Below are 20,094 nucleotides of genomic sequence, written 5' to 3' on the forward strand. Positions count from 1 at the left end.
CCATTTAGTTTCTCCATATCAGAACAGTGGAGTCCCTCTAACATGATCTTTACATCGTTGAACCAAAGGTACGCAGCAACATGACCTTCCTCGACTTCACCTTTGAACTCTGGAGCTCATAATCCCTTTAATTCTTTTGCAACATTCATCCTCTGAGTTGAGGAGGCAGAAGGTTGGAAACGCGCTAATATCGCGTCTAACGTCATGAAGAACACATTTTGATCATGCACAGGCACTCCAGAGGGTGCATGTCCTTCACCTTGCCTGGCCATGGTAGGTGAATTACTGCTCTTAGCTAATCTATCATCTCCCGCTTCACTTCGGGAGCTATCTTGTCCGGACATCTAATAAGATATAAACAAATATTGCTATCAGCAAAACAACATACTCTTTAGTCTTATCAGATAATAAGTTCTTACTACTATGTTGGCATGTGCACTTTTTAAGACACTCTAGACTCCAGTTTATACCAAGAATCGGATAAACCATAGCTTTGATACTATTAAATGTAATACCCCCAACCTGTATCTGACCTGGATCCGAGTCTGAGGTGTCACATTGACTTTTCAACCATGTACATTTATAAAAATTCTGAGAAATTTAAACTTTTATTAATATAAAAGTTATCAGTACATACTAAAGTTCAAACCATTACAAACTTGGTCAAAGCGTGCGTACTTAACGACTCTATTTACATGCCAACATTCCTATTACATAACCAAAACATACTGTGGAAAGTACTTCTGATATGATCGTCACATAGAGATATGCTGCTCTACTGCTCCTAAAGTTGATCTTCTTGTTTCCCGGTACCTACGTGTAAATCACTTACACACTAAGTCATAGACTTAGTGTGACATAATCATATAATAAATAATTTCTATCAATAAGAACATGCAATCTATTATTCAATTGCAATTATGTTCATTAAATCATAAATCAATCATATAATATATATGAATCAATATCATGATGATACCATATTAATATACAATTATGTACATAATTTTATGTCCTTTATAAGCCCATGTACACTATGGAGAACTCAAGGTATACGAGTACTATGAGGTTGTGTAGACATATGTTGTTACCACAGCTCGTATAAAATCCACTAAGTGGCATATGAAATCTATGTCCTGAAGGACCTATCCATATGTTCCGAAGAATATAGGTAATTATCCATATGTCCCGAAGGACATAGGTAAACTATCCATATGTCTCGAAAGACATAGGTAAACCTCGACTCTTGGCATGCCAACTATACCTATAGCTCTAATATCATATAACATGTAAATATTAGCTGACCCTTATTCCCATATGTAATGGGGTAAGGGGGAGGTAGGATAGTAGATTGCCCCCAACGCCAGGTTGAGAGCAGTTTCCGTAGGAGACCTCCGAATTATGAAATGCCCTCCGTGGGACTCGATCCCACGACCTCAAGGTTAAAAGCCTTGTGCTCTATCAACTGAGCTGGATGGTCATTTCTTTATATTAGCTGACCCTTATTCCCATATGTAATGGGGTAAGAGGGAGGTAGGATAGTTGGCTGCTCCCAACGCCAGGTTGAGAGCAGCTTCCGTAGGACCTCCGAATTATGAAATGCCTTCCGTGGGACTCGATCCCACGACCCCAAGGTTAAGAACATCTATCTCATATCATGTAATATGTAATCACATGTTTCCTTTAACATACTTTATATCTTGTACTCATATAATCATATCACTTATACTTTCTCTTTCATATATCTCACGTCATATCATTCATAATCACATAACTTTAACATAGATAAGTAATCTCGTGTATCCTATAAGTAAATACTATCGATTTGGTCCCACTCTTCCATTTACTCATATAAATAATTTCTATTAATTCAATTTTACATAACTCTTATATTATAGTTTCCTTTGAGTATGAAATTCTTTCCTAAATTAATTATCTTACAATTTTGTATCATCTATTATTTTCAAGTATCCTCATTAATATACTATTTTAATTTAGTATATAATTTTATTATACGGATTCCTATAATTGATCACATATATCATTTAGCATGTGTAATCATCTATCATATAACTTATTTGTATGGTTCAATTCCTATAAACTTCTCATATGATTTCCTATATTCTTTGTGCTATACTTTATATCACATAAAAACCCTACATATTTTAGATCATAATTCCATTTATACAATTCCTTATATCTCTATTGTCGTTTATCATGTCACATAGATTCCATACATTCACCTATATTCATACATCCATATAAAATATATATATAATCACATATCCTCATATCAATCACATGATCATATTTATGATTCATGTATACTACTATAGGAAATAGACTCATCGCGAGTCTTATTTCCATTCATCATACATCACTAATACGCACTCACCTTAGCCTTGTTTGAATTGAATCGATATCTACATAATTATACATTGATACATATCAGTATTTCAAAAGGGCATACTCTAATCTTTCATTTCTCAAACTAAAGAAAATGTGAATTTCATTTCTTATTTAAAGTTGGTATCGGTACCCTCTATAGGGTATCGATACATCCCTTAACTGAGGCATCGGTACCATACCTAGGTATCGATACACATATTGCATTTTGTAATTTTTATTTAAGATGGTATCGATACCTTCCTCAAGGTATCGATACCCCTGGGTACCGATACTGTTCTTCAAGGCATCGGTACCCCTTGAATATTTTCCTGAATTTTACTCTGGAGGTATCGGTACCTGTTGAATGGGTACCGATACCCCTTGCCCAAAATTCACATTTTAAGCAAGAAAATTCACTCAATTTCTCACAAATACATTATGTTTCAACCCTTTACATATCCATAACTCATATACACATGCTTAAACCCGTTTCTACTCATTAATCACATCTTAAACCTCAAAATCTTATCATCCATATGAAATCCAAGAATCATACCCAAATTCTAACATGTTTCAAATCCAATTCTCACACTTCATACATGTTAATTAAATTGATGACAAGTCAAATTCAATCTCAACTTAATTAAGGAACCCTCTTTCATTTTTTCACTTATTCCCCTCTTTTCTTTAATTCCCTCTATTTTCTTCATCTTATTGTTTCAAGACAATTTAAGCTCTCCCTAAGCTTTCTTAATAATAAAAACTCAACCTTAAATTTAACAAGAAATCAATTAACCAGAAACTCACATTTGACCCTTTACTTCCACACGTGAAGAAGAAAGGAGAAGAGAATTTTGGAAACTCACTTAGTTTTCCTCTCCCCCCACGTGATTAATATATATATCCATACTTAATTATTTTTCTTGCAAATGACCATTTTGTCCTTCAATTCTTTCCTCTTAATAATTTATCCTACACAATATTTTCATATAAGTCATTGAACTATTCCATTATTTTACTTTATCCACTAAATTCTGAAATTTAACAATTTGGTCACTAACCCGGTATTGAGGATGTTACAATACCGATACTAATACTTGATTAAAAGGCACTGATATACATTAAACAGTTGAATATTACAGAAAACACAATACAATGTTGTCTTCAATATTGCATGCTGCCTGCACTTGAAGAAACCTCAGTGATATTACTGCTCCAACTTGAAGAAGAAGAAGATGACTCGGCTGTTATGCCATCTTTTTCTCTCATAAAATCAAACAATTTTGGCTTCATCTTATGAATCAATGCCTTTGGTTTTTTCACTTTTTCGTTACTATTGTTACAAAAAGTCTGCATAATCTCCTCCTCATCACTACTCTTCTTACCTGTTTTCTTCAAGAATACGTGGCACAGAACCCACTTTTCCATCTCATGATTCAAATAATTCTGGTTGTTTGATAGAGTAAATAGGCGATATTCATGCATGATCCAATCAGTTCTTGATCCATGTGGAGGCTTCCCCATGTGGAAAACTAGGGATTTTCTCATCCCTCCTTCTTCATTTCTCCTTGATATGATTTGCTTATCGGGACCGGTTGCCTTCCAATATCCCGAAGCAGTCGCTCGGTTTATCCGGTTCCCGGTTCGATACTTTGCTTCCTTCGTGCTGAAAAAATACTTCTCATCCTCCATCTCACCTACAGAAGAAAATCTTTTACATTATTTCGATTCTTCATTTTTTTTCTGAAGTATTCTTAGATATATGCATATAAATATAACTGTCAAATGCATTAGAAACATTTCCTACTACGAAGAGCAAATTCCATAGGAGTTCTCGTAGTTGATATTCATATTGGTGACCTCATATCCGTATTCATACAAGAATAGAAACTAAAACAATTCGGACTCGAGTATAAGTATCGATCTGTCACGAATATATTTAATCACCCTCCATAGATAATGCATGCAAAGCTAGAAAAGAGCTTACCAGGCAGATCCCAGGGATCAAAGTTGCAGACATTGAGGTCAGGGATGATGGAGGTAGGCAAAGGATAGGAGAAGACCTTGCATTTCAAGTACTGAAACACCAGCTCTTCGTCGGTCGGCTGGAACCGGAACCCCAGCGGCAATTTTTTCAGTCCATTCAGCGTCAGATTGTTCATATCCTTCTTTAAGTCAATTAGTACCCCCTAAATCTTCCCTTTCTTCTGCTGCAAGATTAGAGGTCAAGCAATGGCCACTAAATGTCGAAAGCATTTATAGGGCCAAAAAGATGAAGGATAACACAACAGTGGTCCATCTGTTATCGTTAAAGTTTATCAAATCAAATTAACCCATATTTTATTAAATAAATCAATTTTCTTGACTTCAGTCAAATAATAATATAATTTTTTTATTAAATTTAAATCGAATCGAGTTTATATCAGTTTGATATTCTAGTAAAACCAGAATTCACACAGGCGTTTCTTTTTTCATGGAAGATTTTTAACGTGTTGGCCCTTCTAAATTTGATAGCATGGTCATTAATTTTGTTTGAATTAATTTATCATTTAAGTATAAATAAAATATATCCTCATGTGTGTATATATATACGAGTCTTAGAAAGTTTCTTAATGTGTAAGTTTCATTAATTTGCTATTTCTATGTTAATTAATCTCCCCATTTTCTCTACTTTATAAGGGGCAGTCGAAGCTTTCATCTACCTTTTGTTCTAAATAATAGCTTATCATCATTTTATTTTAGCTTTCCAACTTTTAATCATTTTATTTATTTTAATTATCAACCTACCTTATAAGTAGGGTTTAAATTACATTTAATATAATAGAAATATATAAAACCAATGCATGGCAGTGTTAATTTCGTTTATAACACTAACGTGATATTTTAAAGAATTTTTCCTCTTTTTTTTTTTAATTTGAGGTGGTTAGTTAAATTAGAGAAAATAAACCAACAAAAAAAAGGTATTGCTTTTGTTTTAGATTTGAAGAAAAAGAATAAAAGAGACATTGGAGTTTTGTGCTTTTCTTCGTAACGAAGAAGTTTATCTTCGCTCTTTCCACGCATTGTTGTTTCAGAGATCAAAAACTCAGGGACTGTTTGCTTGTCTCTTAATGGAACCATTTAGCGTTGAATGTTGAACCGTTCAGTATTTAGCGCGTTTGTTTCGCACCTCTGAATGATTCAGTGCTGACTGATTCAGCAAAACAGTGCTGAATGATTCAGCACAGAAGTACATTCTGAATCATTCAGAGCCAGTTATCAAACAACTTGTCACATTCAGAATCAAACCATTCAAAGCCTCTGAATCATTCATCATTTGAATCATTCAGCGCTTAATCATTCTGAAATAAACAAACAGCCAATCAGCTCCTAAATTTAGTATTTTATATTATTAATATTTAATATTTATTTGTTTTAATAGAATATTTAATATTTATTAAAGCTATGTACCGTTCTTAACTTATTAATGTTAAATGGAACGATAATAACAGATGAATATTTGGGTTAATTTAATACGATGAAATGATAATTTTTTTATTTAAATTTAAATTTCGTAAATAAAATAAATTGAATTTAGAATTACACTATAAAAGTGAAATATAAAAGCACAATCCGAAACCATGATATGGGTAGGAAGATTCTTGAACCCAAAGAATGAGGAAAACCAAGTGGGCCAGATTTAAAAGCAATACTGTTGAAAATACATGGGCCTAACTACTAATCATTCCATGTTATTAAAATTGCCAATGATTTTTTATATATATAATTTTTAATTTAGTTTTTTACTATTTGAATTTTTTATTTATAAAAATATTTATTAATTTATATATATATATATATTAAAAAATAATTATTTAAAAATTTAATTATATAAAAAATATGATCTTATCATCTATGCATTATTTAATTATAGAAGAGAAGAAATAAGAGTAAAATGCGAACGTTTAAGCATCGATCTTCATAAAAAAAAATTGACCGGCGATGGACAGTGCTTGACTGCTGGCAGCAACCGAAAAGTATAGCATTCAAAAAGAAAATTGTTTAAAAATTTAGTAGTAAAATCGATACACAATTAAAATTTAGTGTCTAAAGCGACGTCGTTTTGGACATTATATCAATCACATCAAAACACGACCGTTTTATTGATTCAACGGTAAAATTTATAATTAAATGTTAAAGTTAAAATTTAATGTTGTAATTGATAAAAATAAAAATTTTAATGATATAAATCAGTGGACTTAAAAAAATTTAATAATATATAGTTCCTTGTTTTTCAACGATTGAGCAGAAACCTAGAGTGCAATTACTGGTGTGTGACGCAACTTAATGGCCAATACAAAACCTTGCTTATGTGTTATATCATCCTTTTAGGACGTGAATATTTGTTGCCACTCTGGTTGTTACATATGGACAAAGGAGGATCATTCATCCAACTTTGTTCTTTCATTTTCTGCTCCTTTTATTTCCTTTTATCATCAAACAATACCACTACCATCCTCGGTATCTTGCTATAAACATATTCCATCTTTTGTCTGTTTTTCTTTCTTTTGGTAATTTTGGGGACGAGATTTAATGTTCCATGTCGGGGGGAGGTGACAAGTGTCATGCCTCCCTTTGCTCCTATACTCCAACTTTATTATATTATGTTAATCTTTAGCACAAATCAAACCACTGTCATAAAAAATTGTTGATATTCATTCAAATTTTGAGTTTGAATATCGAAAATGTGAGTGGTGTAAACGTTTAATGTGAAATAATTTAGAGTTATCTTTGAACATATATTAAATTATAATTACCCGAATTAATAAAAAAATTATGTTAATCTTAATATTATTAAACTTTTACTTTTTTTATATTGAGTAAAATTCAAGATTTAAATTCGGATTTCACAATGTATAAATTCGCTGAGTGAATTTGAATCATATTTATTTTAATTTATATTTCACGTATATATGTTAGTTTTTTAGCAATAAAACATTATTTTTTAATCAAAATAATAATATCTCATAAGTTGAGTGCAAATAAACACATCATTGTAAAAAGATTTAGCGTGACCCAATTGTTTAATAACACATAGAAACAATATTTCATGCTACTTATATGAAAATCTTTAAAGCTTTCTTTATAAGTCATTAGATATTATTGAATTTATTTTATTTTTTACTAAAAACATTTAGGTCAAAAGTAACTCCCTCGTTCTAGGATTAATATATATCTATTTATATTTAGCATCAAATTTCCCTCAAAAACCATTGTAGTTAAAGGCAAATTATTTAATGCATTCTGAATCTAAGTTGAGGTTAACATTAAAGCATGGATATTAAGGATTAATTTGCACTACATTTCTAAAAACGGACCTCCTACTTAGTTACATAAACAGATTCATCCACTCCATGCCAGGAATATTGTAACTGTTGTCTGCCATGTAGAAAGCTTCTTCATATCCTCCAAATTCACCCAGTAAATGTGTATCCATGGCTTCCATTGTCAGAGATGAGATTGGACTATTACTCGCTCCCCCATCTACTCGCTCCCTCAGCCGTTGGATTTCCTTCTCCGCTTCACATAGCTTCTCTTTAAGCTTGATAACCTAAAATTAATTGAGTTAAAAACAATATTCATGAATTTTTAAAGTGTAATTTGTGTAATATTTTATACCTCCGATTCAAGACGGCATTTCTCGAGGACAAAGCCGTCGTGGGCCGATTGCAGCTTGCTGAGCTCTTCCACTATCTTCTTGTTCTTCCACCGAGTACGGCGGTTTTGGAACCAAACTGCAACCTGACGAGGATCGAGTCCGAGTTCGGAAGCAAGGCGCTCTTTCTTTTCAGACTCCAGTTTATGTTCATTGCCAAAATTAAGTTCGAGAACGTCAACTTGTTCCTGGGTGAGTTTCCTTTTTCTAAAACCTGAAAGGCTGTTTTCTCCTCCTTTGTTCTTCTTCCTCCGCCGTCGAGGCTTCGATTCCGCTGCTCATCGTCAACAAAAAATCTTGGGTTAACTTAAGCTTATAACTTTCTTTACTAGGTAAATTCGGATATCCATATTTTAAAATATGCGAACACAATTATAAAATAAGTAACCTTGTTGAGGTGCAATTTGAGAGTATACACCAGAGTATAATGGGGAGATAAGAGCCATTTGATCTTCCTGCTTATTCATTTGTTCTTTTTTCTTCTTCTTCTTCCTCCTTTCTTTCTTTCCTTTTTTTTTTGTTTTAAATAGCTGGTTACATTAATAATAATAGCGTGAAACAACAAGATGACAAACTCAAACAAAGAACACCCAAACGCAAAAAACAAACATACCAGCTATCAAAACTAGAAAACTCGGAGTGTAGCAGATCTGTAAGTAAAATCTATCCAAGAGAGACAAAGCTAAGAGAGTTTCAAACGCTCCCTATCCTCTTCAGCAGCGACAGTTGTGCCCGGGGAGCTTCCTCAACCCAGAATCTCTGTTCACTGTGCATCCAACCCTCACGAGCAAGGACGTGAGCAACATGGTTAATATGAGTGATGAATGCCAAGGAAGTGAATGTGTTAGGAAGCAACATGGTTTATTTATAGAGTTTAGTAGGACTTAAGTAGTTGTTTTTTCTTTCTTTAACTACCATCATTGTACCAAATATTCCACTTAGGTCTAATTTAGTATTGTTATTGTAATTCAAATAAATGACACTGAAATTTCATAATCTCATTTCTCCCTTCTTTTTATATAAAATATTATAGAAAAACAATTCTATAAGATTCTCTAGAATGATTGTGATCCCCAATATGAAATTAGGTATTAGATTAGGGTTTCCTAGTTACACTAATTAAGAGAAAAAGTTACATTATAAGTTTTAACACATGTTACATGTGTTGAGGTTATTTTTATTTTATATGAGTACGTATTTTATAGTGAAGTGTGATAATTATTTATTTTGTGATTATGAAAGTGGTGTCGAGATTTATTAAATATTTATACAAAATTATGAAATGTTAGAAAGAAAAAGAATTTCACGTTATCTGAGAAACAACAAGGTGAGAATTTATATATATATATATATTTTATGTAAATCTGGATAAATATAAAAAAGTATTTGTTCAAATACTTTTACATATTGTACAATAAACATTCATATCATTGATTATGATTGTAAATGAGACGAGATATGTTGTGAGCTACTCGAGATCAACTCAATCAAAGCTTGATAAATACTAAACTAGAATGAACTAAACTCGATTTTAAGCTCGATTCGAGTTCTTAACGAGTAAAAACGAACTACTTGATATTCGAATTCTTTGACAACCATGAGTATTCTCTCCATTTATAGAATATTAGCATAATATTCCCAACAGTAACAATGGAGTTCTTTACTACTTTTAAGAAAATTAATCCATAAAGAAATCCTCTCAATATTATTGGCTTGTATCATGTTTGCACAATATTCTCGTATTTAGCAATCGATTATTGGAGGAAAAAATTTCAAGGTTTCCATGCGTCGACATTGATGACGTCTTGCTTTTCAACTTTTACAACGTATTCCCACTTGATTTATGATTTTTATTAATTTACATACATTTTTTATATTAATAAATTGTATTATAATGTTTTTAACAAATTATCTTGAAAGATGGGGGGTCATTGCATGTAAGAGTATCCAGGAAACTTACGAAAAAATTAAGAAAAAAATAGAGTTAAGATGTTGACATTATAATTAGGATGGACTTAGAAGGTTTAATATATTTTAGATATTTTTATTAAAAATTGGTTTTTGTCACTTTAAATTTTTTATAAATTTGATTTTCTTTAAAATTTTATAAGTTTATCATTTCAGATCATAAAACTCTACGTTTGTCTCTAATTACGAGTATAATACTATTAAAAAGCAATATAAGTATGATAAATTGAATTGGAAAAAATATTTTTATAACATTTAATTTAAATTAATTAAATAATAGAAATTATAATATGTAAAAGAAAAAACCATTAAGGTGTCGTTTGGTTGGATGGAATCCCTTGAAATTGGGGGGAATTGGAATCCAATTTCACCACTTTCTCATGTTTGGTTCAAGTTTTCTAAGGGAATTGGAATCCCTCATGGCTTCAACTTTCCATTAAATGAGGGAAAGTGAATTCCATCCAAGAATGAATAAAATTCAATTCCCTTATTGGAGATAATTGAAATTTGACCATAGCACCCTCATCAATCTTTTGGTAACTTATTCATATATTGAATAAAAATATTTTTTTATTATTTCGGGTCGGGTCGAATTTCTAATTCATATATTCGGGTCGGGTCGGGTGAAACTTTATTTTGGTCTGGTCGGTTTTTTTAAGTGTGATATTCGGGTCGGTCGAGTTCGGGTTTAGGGTGAAAAATACCCGACCCGAAAATATATATAATTTTACCTTATATATTTTGGAATAATTACAATAATACCCCTCTCTATATATATTTTTTCAATTGTCATTGTTTTTATTGAATAAAAATATTTTTTTTATTATTTCGGGTCGGGTCGGATTTCTAATTCATATATTCGGGTCGGGTCGGGTCGGGTTTTTTAAGTGTGATATTCGGGTCGGATCGGGTTTTTTTAAGTGTGATATTCGGGTCGGGTCGGGTTCGGGTTTAGGGTAAAAAATCCGGACCGACTTGAAAAATATATATAATTTTACCTTATATATTTAAGAATAATTACAATAATACCCCTCTATATATAATTTTTTCAATTAAGTCAATGTTTTTATTAAATAAAAATAACTTTATTATTATTTTGTGTCGTTTCGGGTCGGGTTTCTAATTCATATATTGAATAAAAATAGTTTTTGGTATATTTTTTGGTAACTAATTAACATACTCCGATTGGAATGTATCGAAATATTGCTCTATCTTTTGGTAACTTATTAAAATATTTTGATTGCGATGATTTTAACTTATGATGTTTATTAGCATGATTTTTATAATTTATTGAAATGAATAATCAATCAATAAAATGAAAATTTAATAATTTTTTATAATATATTACTACATGTAAGTTGTAAAACAAACTAAAATAAAGTAAAAAAACAAGGACAATTATGTCATTTTACATTATTGAAATCAAATTCATCTATATGTCTGTGAACCAAACAGAATATGGAATTGGATTCCAATTCTTGACAGATTCCAATTCTTGACAGATTCCAATTCCTTCACAGATTCTAATTCTCTCATAAACATTTCAGCGAACCAAACGTCACTTAAGAGATAAAAAAAAAGATTTAAGTACGAACCAAATTATCTTAATGATTAATAAATTATATTTTTAGAGGTATAAAGTTGAATACGACGTCTATGAAAATATTTAAATATTTATTATTAAATGATTTAGAATATTTCAATCGTATATTAACTTATTAACTAGTAAAAAAAAGGGATTTAAGAGAGGCAAGGGGTGAGAGTGAGTGGTACTTAGAGGAACGCACATGGGGTTCAAGTAAACACATGAAGTCGTGTCCTTACCCCGTCTCTCTTGTCAGGGCCACATCTGTTCTTTTTTCTTCTTAAATTATTTAAATATGCTAAAAATTAGTAACCAATACATTGCTGTAATAATAATACCAATGAAGGTCAGACGAAAGAAAGAAAGAAAGGCAGGTGGTGTCAGTGGAGATAAAGTAGATAGATGTGTTTCATTATTGGGTCCTTTCGAAACAAAGTTTGGAGTAGATGTGTCGATTTTGGGAAGGTATAGATCCATGAATGATAAGTTTGTCTGTCGATTAACCATTTGGGGAACCTAGATTTCTTCCACCAACTCAACTCACTCATTATCTGATCAATCCTTTTTATTTTTTTTCTTTCACCGCACTCATTCAGAGAAGGACCTAGGCACGACGGATGAGGGTGGCTGTATTTTCTAAAAATTTAAAATTATTATATATTTTAATTTTTTTTTAAAGATATATTTTTATTTTTTAAAATTTTATAAATTCGAGTTCGTTCTTTGAAATTTTATAAGTTAATGTTCACCTCTAACATAAAATCTTGTATCTTTTCATGCTTACATTTATCATGGCGCCGCATTTAGATCCTAAATCAAGTTGTTGTGTCATTTTATGAAAAATAATGATATATTATTAAATAAATGCTCTAGCTTTTTGTTAATGTTTTTGCGCATGTTAGGGGAAGATTCCTTTGCATGCTTTTGGGTTATTAGATTAACAATTAAGCTATAAACAATGAAGTGAAACTGTTTACATTAATGACTGTTGTAGACACCTGTTTTTGTCCGGGTCTTTTTTATTAGTAATAATTATTATTATATCATTATTATTATTATATTATTATTAATGTTACATTTACATTTCTGTTGTAGGCCAACCCAGCAGATCCAATCTACAGGCCCAATCCCAGAGCCCGATTATAACATACACCCAAGGCCCAGTAGAATTGTAATCCATCATACCCAACCCAGACCCAACTGGAGACCCGAATTAGGCCTGGATTCGACCCATCAACTTTAGGGTTTTTAAAACCCTAAACTAGAAGAGCAGCCACGCTGCCTCTTCCAATCCCCAGCCGTACGTTGGTCTTCACCGATCACTCTTAAGCCGCGTGAGCCGCTATCGAACCAACCCAAGCTACCACCGTTGAATTCTGAATAGCTACTGAGCATCTCTCGAGTCAAGTCCATCATCAACAGTGGACGAAAAACAATCCATCAATCAACAAATCAGAGAAAACCCCTAATAAAAATCGAAAATAAATCTAAATGAAATCCCGAGGGAGTCAAATCCGACTCTGTCAAGCAGAGATAGAGTAATTGAACCCTATTCTCTTGGAAAATAGAATCATCATTCACATCCAATAATCACATGGAGGAGATAAAAGACACGGAGGGAGAGAGGAGAGGTATTCGGTAAGAACCCACATCAAAAACAAAAAGAAAAGACAGAGGAAAGATCGAAAGGTCTTACCTTCGGAGCTATAATCACCTTCGCTGTTGCTTCTTCGAGCCCAGAACCATTTTTGGTTTCAAAGGTAAAATTTGTTTTTAATCGGTTATGGGAGGAGGCTCGGGTTTAGGTTTGTTTTAGGGTTGCTAGAAGAGAAAGAGTGAAGAGAGAGGCTATGGGCGTTTGAATCCCCGTGGCCATCGTTCCACGGTGGCCGGGGTGGTTGTTTGTTCTTTTCGGTCGGGGGTAAAGGAGAAAATGGAGATGAGAAAAAGAGAAACGGCTGATAGTTGAGAATGGGATATTAGGGTTTTCTAAACCCTTAAGCTGGTTTATTAACACCCAACCAAACGATACAGTTTCGATGGGGAGAGTGTCTGCGTGTTTTTGCTAAATAGGTAAATATCAGAATATGTCCCCATAGCTTTATAATCTCACCTCGCATGTTCTGGGCGTTTGGGATTAATAACAACTTTGGTCCCTGTATCTTTGTAATCTCACCCATTTGCTTTTACTTTTTGAGGGACAATATAAGTTTAAGTCCCTGTTCATTATGTATATTTTGTTTTAGCCATTAATGAAATTTCATGATATTTTGTTTTGGGCATCTATGTTTTCTTTGTTTATATTTTAGTCCTTACTCTTTTGTATTATACTACTTTCGTGGATGTTTGGATCTGATCTCATATTGTGTAATTATTTTATTTTAATCACTGGATATAACTTTGAATCTTTGAATGTTTGGCTTCAAGTTCTGATTGCTTGTATTTTAGTCATTTTTTGTTCTTTAATATATTTGGTTTAATGTCTATTTTAGGCCATTGATTTATAGCTTATTTGCTTAAATCCTTGTCTGTATTAGTCAAATTATTCATATTTACGATTTGGTTCATAAGTTTATTTGCCTTTTTATATTTTAGTCCTTTTGTTATGTAGTTATTATTATTTTTCTTATTTAAATTGTTTAGCTAAGACATTTTTTTATTTTATTTTTACATATGTTATTAATGCTTCGCTATTATATTATATATGTAAATATAGCTATTTAATATTTATATTGTATGTTGGTAAGACGTTCGTCTTTATTTATTTTATATTATTCGTTTTAATTGGATTTATGTAATGTTTTTTACGATGCATGTGTCTTGTAAACAAGATTGATATTTTAATTTTACTCTAATGTTTTTCAAGAACAACAATTTGTAGAATGAGCATGGAAAACATCGCTTGATCGAAGCGGTGTAATCCGTTACGACATTTAAACAAATGTGAACTTGAAATAAAATTGATTTTATCTTGCTAATTAATCTTTTTTTATTTTAAGTCAAGCATTGCGGTGAATCTCTAAATAACAATTTATTTTATTTCATGCAAATGTTGATTATCAATTTATATTCGATTCACATTTTTTTATAATCAAGGAGGAATATTCTTTATTAATGAAAAATAGTTGAAATAGCTTTCCCGACGGAGGATTGCAAATTTCAAGATTTTTTATCGAGTTAAGGAAATTTCTCTGATCAATTGATTCGAAGCAAATTAATTAAATTTCAATAAATGAATCACATCTTAACTTTACGTTCGACTCACGATTTTCACCATGTACGACAACGTGTAAGCGACAGAGTACCAATTTTGGGCGCTGTGAGGGTGCTTATCCTTCCCTACACGTAACCGACTCCCGAATCCATTTAAATGAATCTTCGGTAAAGCAGACCGAATTTTGTCTTAAAAATGATTTTTCTTAAAATTGTTTTAAAAAATGCTTTTAGGTATTCGACCTACCTAACCCAAAGGTCGATGGCGACTCCTTGTAATTTAATTTCCAATTAATCCAAAATCCTCAATTTTTCCAAATAAAAATCATAATCGTTTTTTAAAATAATTTTTAATTGTTTTTATGAAAAATGGTTATGACAGCTTGGCGACTCCGCTGGGGATCTTTTTTTATGAGAGTCAAGCTGTAAGGTCGCTTATACATTGTCGTTTGGTGGAAATTATGAGTTTGAGTATTTAGTTAACTTATGATTCGTTTATTGAAGTTTTTAATTGCTTCATTTTTATCTGTCAAACTAACAATTTAATCTTTGTTTTCAGATTCGTCAAGGTTTTATCAAGTTTTTTTTCTTTTCTTGTTTCGTTTTCCTTTTGAGTCAAAGGTAGGTACGTTCCTCCTCACACACATCACGAACATTGACATAACATAAGCTCTAGACAAGAGCTTCGATCCAAATTAATCGGGGTAAATGCTTTACTCTCATAAGAATTTATTCTTCGTATGAGTTTTAGCAAATAACCCATGGGATACATACCTTTTACCTTCGTAGGGATTTATTCCTCGTATGAGTATAAGGCAGTGAATCCCCTCGAATTGAACTCGTTCCGTTCGAAACCTGTAATGGGTGAGGATCGAGGGTCTGGCATCCCAAGGGGGCACCGACATCAAGGACAATTCGAGTCCCTTTTTCCCGTTAGAGCCGAAACCATGCATATAGTGAACCGTAGAACGATCACCCTAGTTATAGTCATACTGAACCTTTGTCTGTCAGTAGGTACCCAAAATAGGTGTACACAAAGGAGGAACGACTCTAAACCTCTACATTTTGCTTTAAATTTGTAGAATTTGTTTCTTTTCGAATAAAAGCATGCGAACTAGATATCATGTGGTTATGATCATTTTCTTGAAAAAAATCATTTTGGGTAGATAACATGTCCGGGTAGGAATGTTATTTAATTAAAGCATGTTCGGGTAGATATCATGACCAGGTAGGTGTTATATTCATCTTTGAATAACATTTTTATTCGTATCAATTATTTTACATGTACTAACTCATTTTTCTCTTTTGTTTTTACACACTAACTTATTTCTTTTTGATTGTGTCGTTTTTCATCCTTCTTTGCATTGCATTTCATCGACATAACATAATGCGAAAATGTTGATCCGCAAGGGGATATCCATGAGAAAATCTTCACAAGAAGAGATAGAAGTTTTCAATCAAGCAGTCACATACACAAACATGTACCGAAGGCTAAAAAAGGTTCATAATACAAGAATGAGACTTGCTCGAAGATCGTGCAACATTCGAGATTGGAGAGATAATCCTCTGATCCACTAAGTAATCCAGCAGTAGAGCCTCATCTACAATCATGTTATCACTAGTTATCAAGGAGCGACACACTGAACTTAGCACTGCCAGGGCATTAATGGAGTCAGATTACATAGCATTGAGAAGCATCATTTTTGAGGACGAAGATCCAAGACGAAGCAACAATCCATTTCAGACTCAGCATCTAAGCGAAGACATGTCTGTAAAGTGGATTGTCTTGTAATGTGAAGGCTTTTATCTCTGGTGAAAATTATTTTATGATATTCATCGTTGGGATCAACATTTTTTCATCTGCGTTTGCATCTTTGCATTTTGCATATGTATTTCATTTTTAAGCATTTTCACATGCATCATTCATAAAAACAGAGAAATAATCCGTGGAGGATTTGATGAAGTGGTCCTAACTACATTGACAATTAAAAGAATAAGTTGAAATCATTACGATGGGAGCCTATTCAGCTGGTTGTAGGACTAAGCCTGCCAGGACGATCTGAGAAAAGAGTCTTCGTTTCTTGAGGTCCATGATGTTGATATCACATAGGAAGCTCCAGACAGTTCGCTAAAAATTGTAAGGCACTGAAGCGCAAGATCCAGAACCTGATGGATTCAGGGGCATGGACAATCGAAGAAGAATGGGGGGTATTGCATCTACCATTTGCACTCAGAGATTGTATTGTTTGAACTCATTTTTTTCTATCTTTAATATTTGATTAAATATTTTTAATCTTAATGTTTGAACTTATGTTGCCTTCTAAGGTGGAAAATTGAACAAGTTTTAATCTTTAGTTATTTGAATATCGAATAAATTACAAATTCTTTTAATTCTTCAAGAATTATGGGTTTTTGACATATGACAAGATTAGACCTTTCTTATCCCGTCTAAAACCCAAAATAAAATCTCTCGATTTTTTTTACCCGAAATAATTCATGGTCACTACCAAAGAACCAATTTTTGACATTCACTCTCTTTAAGACCTTGAAACATTCTTTGAGACCTTGAAACGTCGCCTTTATTTTTTGAGATCCAAAAATCATACACATACCTTTCTTTGAGCCAACAAAATCACACTATTGTCTTCTTAGACGCAAAACCAACATTTTTCTACCAATAAAACCTACAAGCATTGAGTAATAAATGTTCACTTGAACATAAACCTTTCTACAACAAGAATTGGGGACATCTCGCATCAATTTCCTGAATATGAGCCTAAACAATTGAGATATGTCGGGAGCAAGAAGAAGAAAAAGAAATTATTTCAAAATAATTCTGCCATGCATTAATTACATTTTTTTCATATGAATAAAAATTATTCCTGAAAATCTATCCCCTTAGGGATACCTCTTTTGCAAGGACTTCTATGTATGAGATGATGAACGGCTTTCTTTCTTTATCCCTTCACAAAAGGAGAAAATATATCCCTTGTGTCCCCCTTTGAGCCTAAATAATATTTTCTTCTGATTCAACCCTAACCAAGGATCACCCTCCATACTGGGGGGCAAGTTGGAGGAAATCTGCTCCCATGAGTGAAGACCATTGATCCAGATGAGATACCGAAAAGTGAACCAAATGCCAAGTGCGAAGATCCAATTTAAAAAAGAGAGAAAAGAAACAGAAAGAAAATAAACAGAAAGAAAAAGGAAAAAAACAAAGAAAATAGCAAAGAAAAAGGAAAGAACAAAAGAGGACAAAGAGCACAGACAAAGAGTCTCTCGACTCAAATGACGCATCGAGCTTCAAACCATGAGATTGATCAAGCACGATCATTCCAGAATCATTTCACTTGAAGATCATAGAACATTAAGAGAAGACATACAAGCAGATCCAAATTGAGCAAAACAAGATCGAAGGTATCAGAGTTAATTGATCCTTGGTTCAAAGACCCTTAAAACACATGTTTGGGCCTTTTATCCATTTCTTTCATAACCGTGAGCCATAGCCTACATTACGTTCCTCAAAAGTCCCTTCTAATCATACATGAATTTCTAAACAGAAGAGACTATCTTCAGAATTCATCCCGCCCATCAGGATTAATCTTTATTTACAAAAGGTTTTCTAAAATCTTTAATGCATGATAGAGAAAATAATAAATGGGGGTTCAAGACGTTATTCAAGACGTAAATTCTGAGTAATGTCTTGAAACCAAAGGAGGATTCGAGTTGAAAACCTGAAAAGGCAGCTCTAATATGAAGGTTATTGCATATGAGGCGATCACACAAATCCCTTGATGAGGCATCGCACAACATGAATGAGAACAGGAGAACTGGGAGTCGAAGAACACTTCCAATAAATGAGTACAAAAGCTACTTCATCAGATCAGTGAACATCAAATAAATGATAACACCATACCTTCGACCAAAATTAACCACTTGAGACTTTTTTATCCTTCCTTACTTAACCATTTCTCAAAGATAGCATTGATCTTGACACTTGTCAAATAGCTATAATTTATTGAAGGATTAACAGTGTAATTAATTCTTTGATATCCAATGAACTCTTGTTTTATGATTTGTCAATTGTGAAACCTTGAAAGGAACAATATTTTCAAAACTTTTGATTAAATATTTTTTCAAAACTCTTTTAATTGATATTTTCATATTTTTGAAAATACAAGATGAAGAAAAATGTTTTTCAAACAAGATAATCTCTGGAGGCATATCTTGGAATTCAACAAAGATCCATCTGAAGCTCAAGATTGAAGCTGAGGCAAGAAAAGATAAATTTTTGGGGCAAATTTTGATGGGGAAAGGAAACCAAATTGTCTCAGGTTGAGGTTTGTAAGAGTACACCTTAGTGGAAATGCAGACAAACTGAATCAATGATAGAGTGAAAACTGCTCTAGCAACTATTCTCCTTCTAGATCGAGAAAAACATACATACGCATACATATATGATACATAAAATTTGCATCAAACATTTATCATCATGTGTATTAAAGACATTTTTTCCTCTATTGAGGAAAAATTCGATAAAACATCAAATAAATTTCATTTTGACATCCATCATAACATCCAAGATAGTCAGTCAAAAATGCATCATTTTGATCTCTCAGGAAATCAAAGCTCGGAAATTACCAGATGTATCAAACTTGAAGAAACAATGATTTGACTTCCTGAAGTCAACAATTAAATCTTCTGAAGGCATTTCATCCACTATCAGGAACAAGAAGATTATCAGTATCCTTTGATGTTGTTTCTCTCAAAATAAAATGTTGTCTCGCTAGAGACAACTTCTTTTGAAAAACAAAATTTGTCTCGCTTGAGACAATTTTCTAAAAAAAATTTTGTCTCGTTTGAGACAATTTCTTGAAAAACAAATTTCGTCTCACTTGAGACACTTTTCCTTTGAGATACAAATTTTGAATTTGTTTCACATTAAACAAAGTTGATCTCACTTGAGATCGTTTTCTCTAAAAACAATTTTTTTGTCTCGTTTGAGACAATTTCTCTAAAAACAAATGTTGTCTCATTTGTGATAATTTTCCAAATTATGAATTTGTTTCATCGGAAACAAACATCATCTTTGAGTCCTTTCTTTTGAAACACCCACCTTTGAAATCATTTCTATTAAAACAAATTTTGTTTCCCTTGAAGCAGTTTCTCTAGAAATACAAAATCTTTGAGTTTGTTTCTCTTAAAACAAACCATCTTTGAGTCGTTTCCCTTGAAACGAATTTTG

At 32.4% G+C, this 20,094-nt stretch overlaps 2 protein-coding genes across 2 annotated transcripts; both read right to left on the reverse strand.

The window, feature by feature from the left end:
• Positions 1–3,552: 3,552 nt before the first annotated feature.
• LOC120181271 (NAC domain-containing protein 83-like) lies at positions 3,553–4,599 on the reverse strand. Its single transcript, XM_039186437.1, has 2 exons — positions 4,376–4,599; positions 3,553–4,085 (listed from the first exon to the last, which is right to left on the reverse strand). The coding sequence occupies exons 1-2, from the start codon at positions 4,548–4,550 to the stop codon at positions 3,553–3,555; spliced, it is 708 nt and encodes a 235-aa protein (XP_039042368.1). The 5' UTR covers positions 4,551–4,599.
• Positions 4,600–7,739: 3,140 nt separating this feature from the next.
• On the reverse strand, positions 7,740–8,550 carry LOC120181397 (homeobox-leucine zipper protein ATHB-40-like). Its single transcript, XM_039186534.1, has 3 exons — positions 8,472–8,550; positions 8,047–8,357; positions 7,740–7,978 (listed from the first exon to the last, which is right to left on the reverse strand). Exons 1-3 carry the CDS (start codon positions 8,548–8,550, stop codon positions 7,757–7,759), a joined length of 612 nt encoding a protein of 203 aa, XP_039042465.1. The 3' UTR covers positions 7,740–7,756.
• Positions 8,551–20,094: the final 11,544 nt, after the last annotated feature.

The sequence above is a fragment of the Hibiscus syriacus genome, unplaced genomic scaffold (assembly GCF_006381635.1).
Source record: "Hibiscus syriacus cultivar Baekdansim isolate YM2019G1 unplaced genomic scaffold, ASM638163v2 tig00112523_pilon, whole genome shotgun sequence".
Classification (NCBI taxonomy): domain Eukaryota; kingdom Viridiplantae; phylum Streptophyta; class Magnoliopsida; order Malvales; family Malvaceae; genus Hibiscus; species Hibiscus syriacus.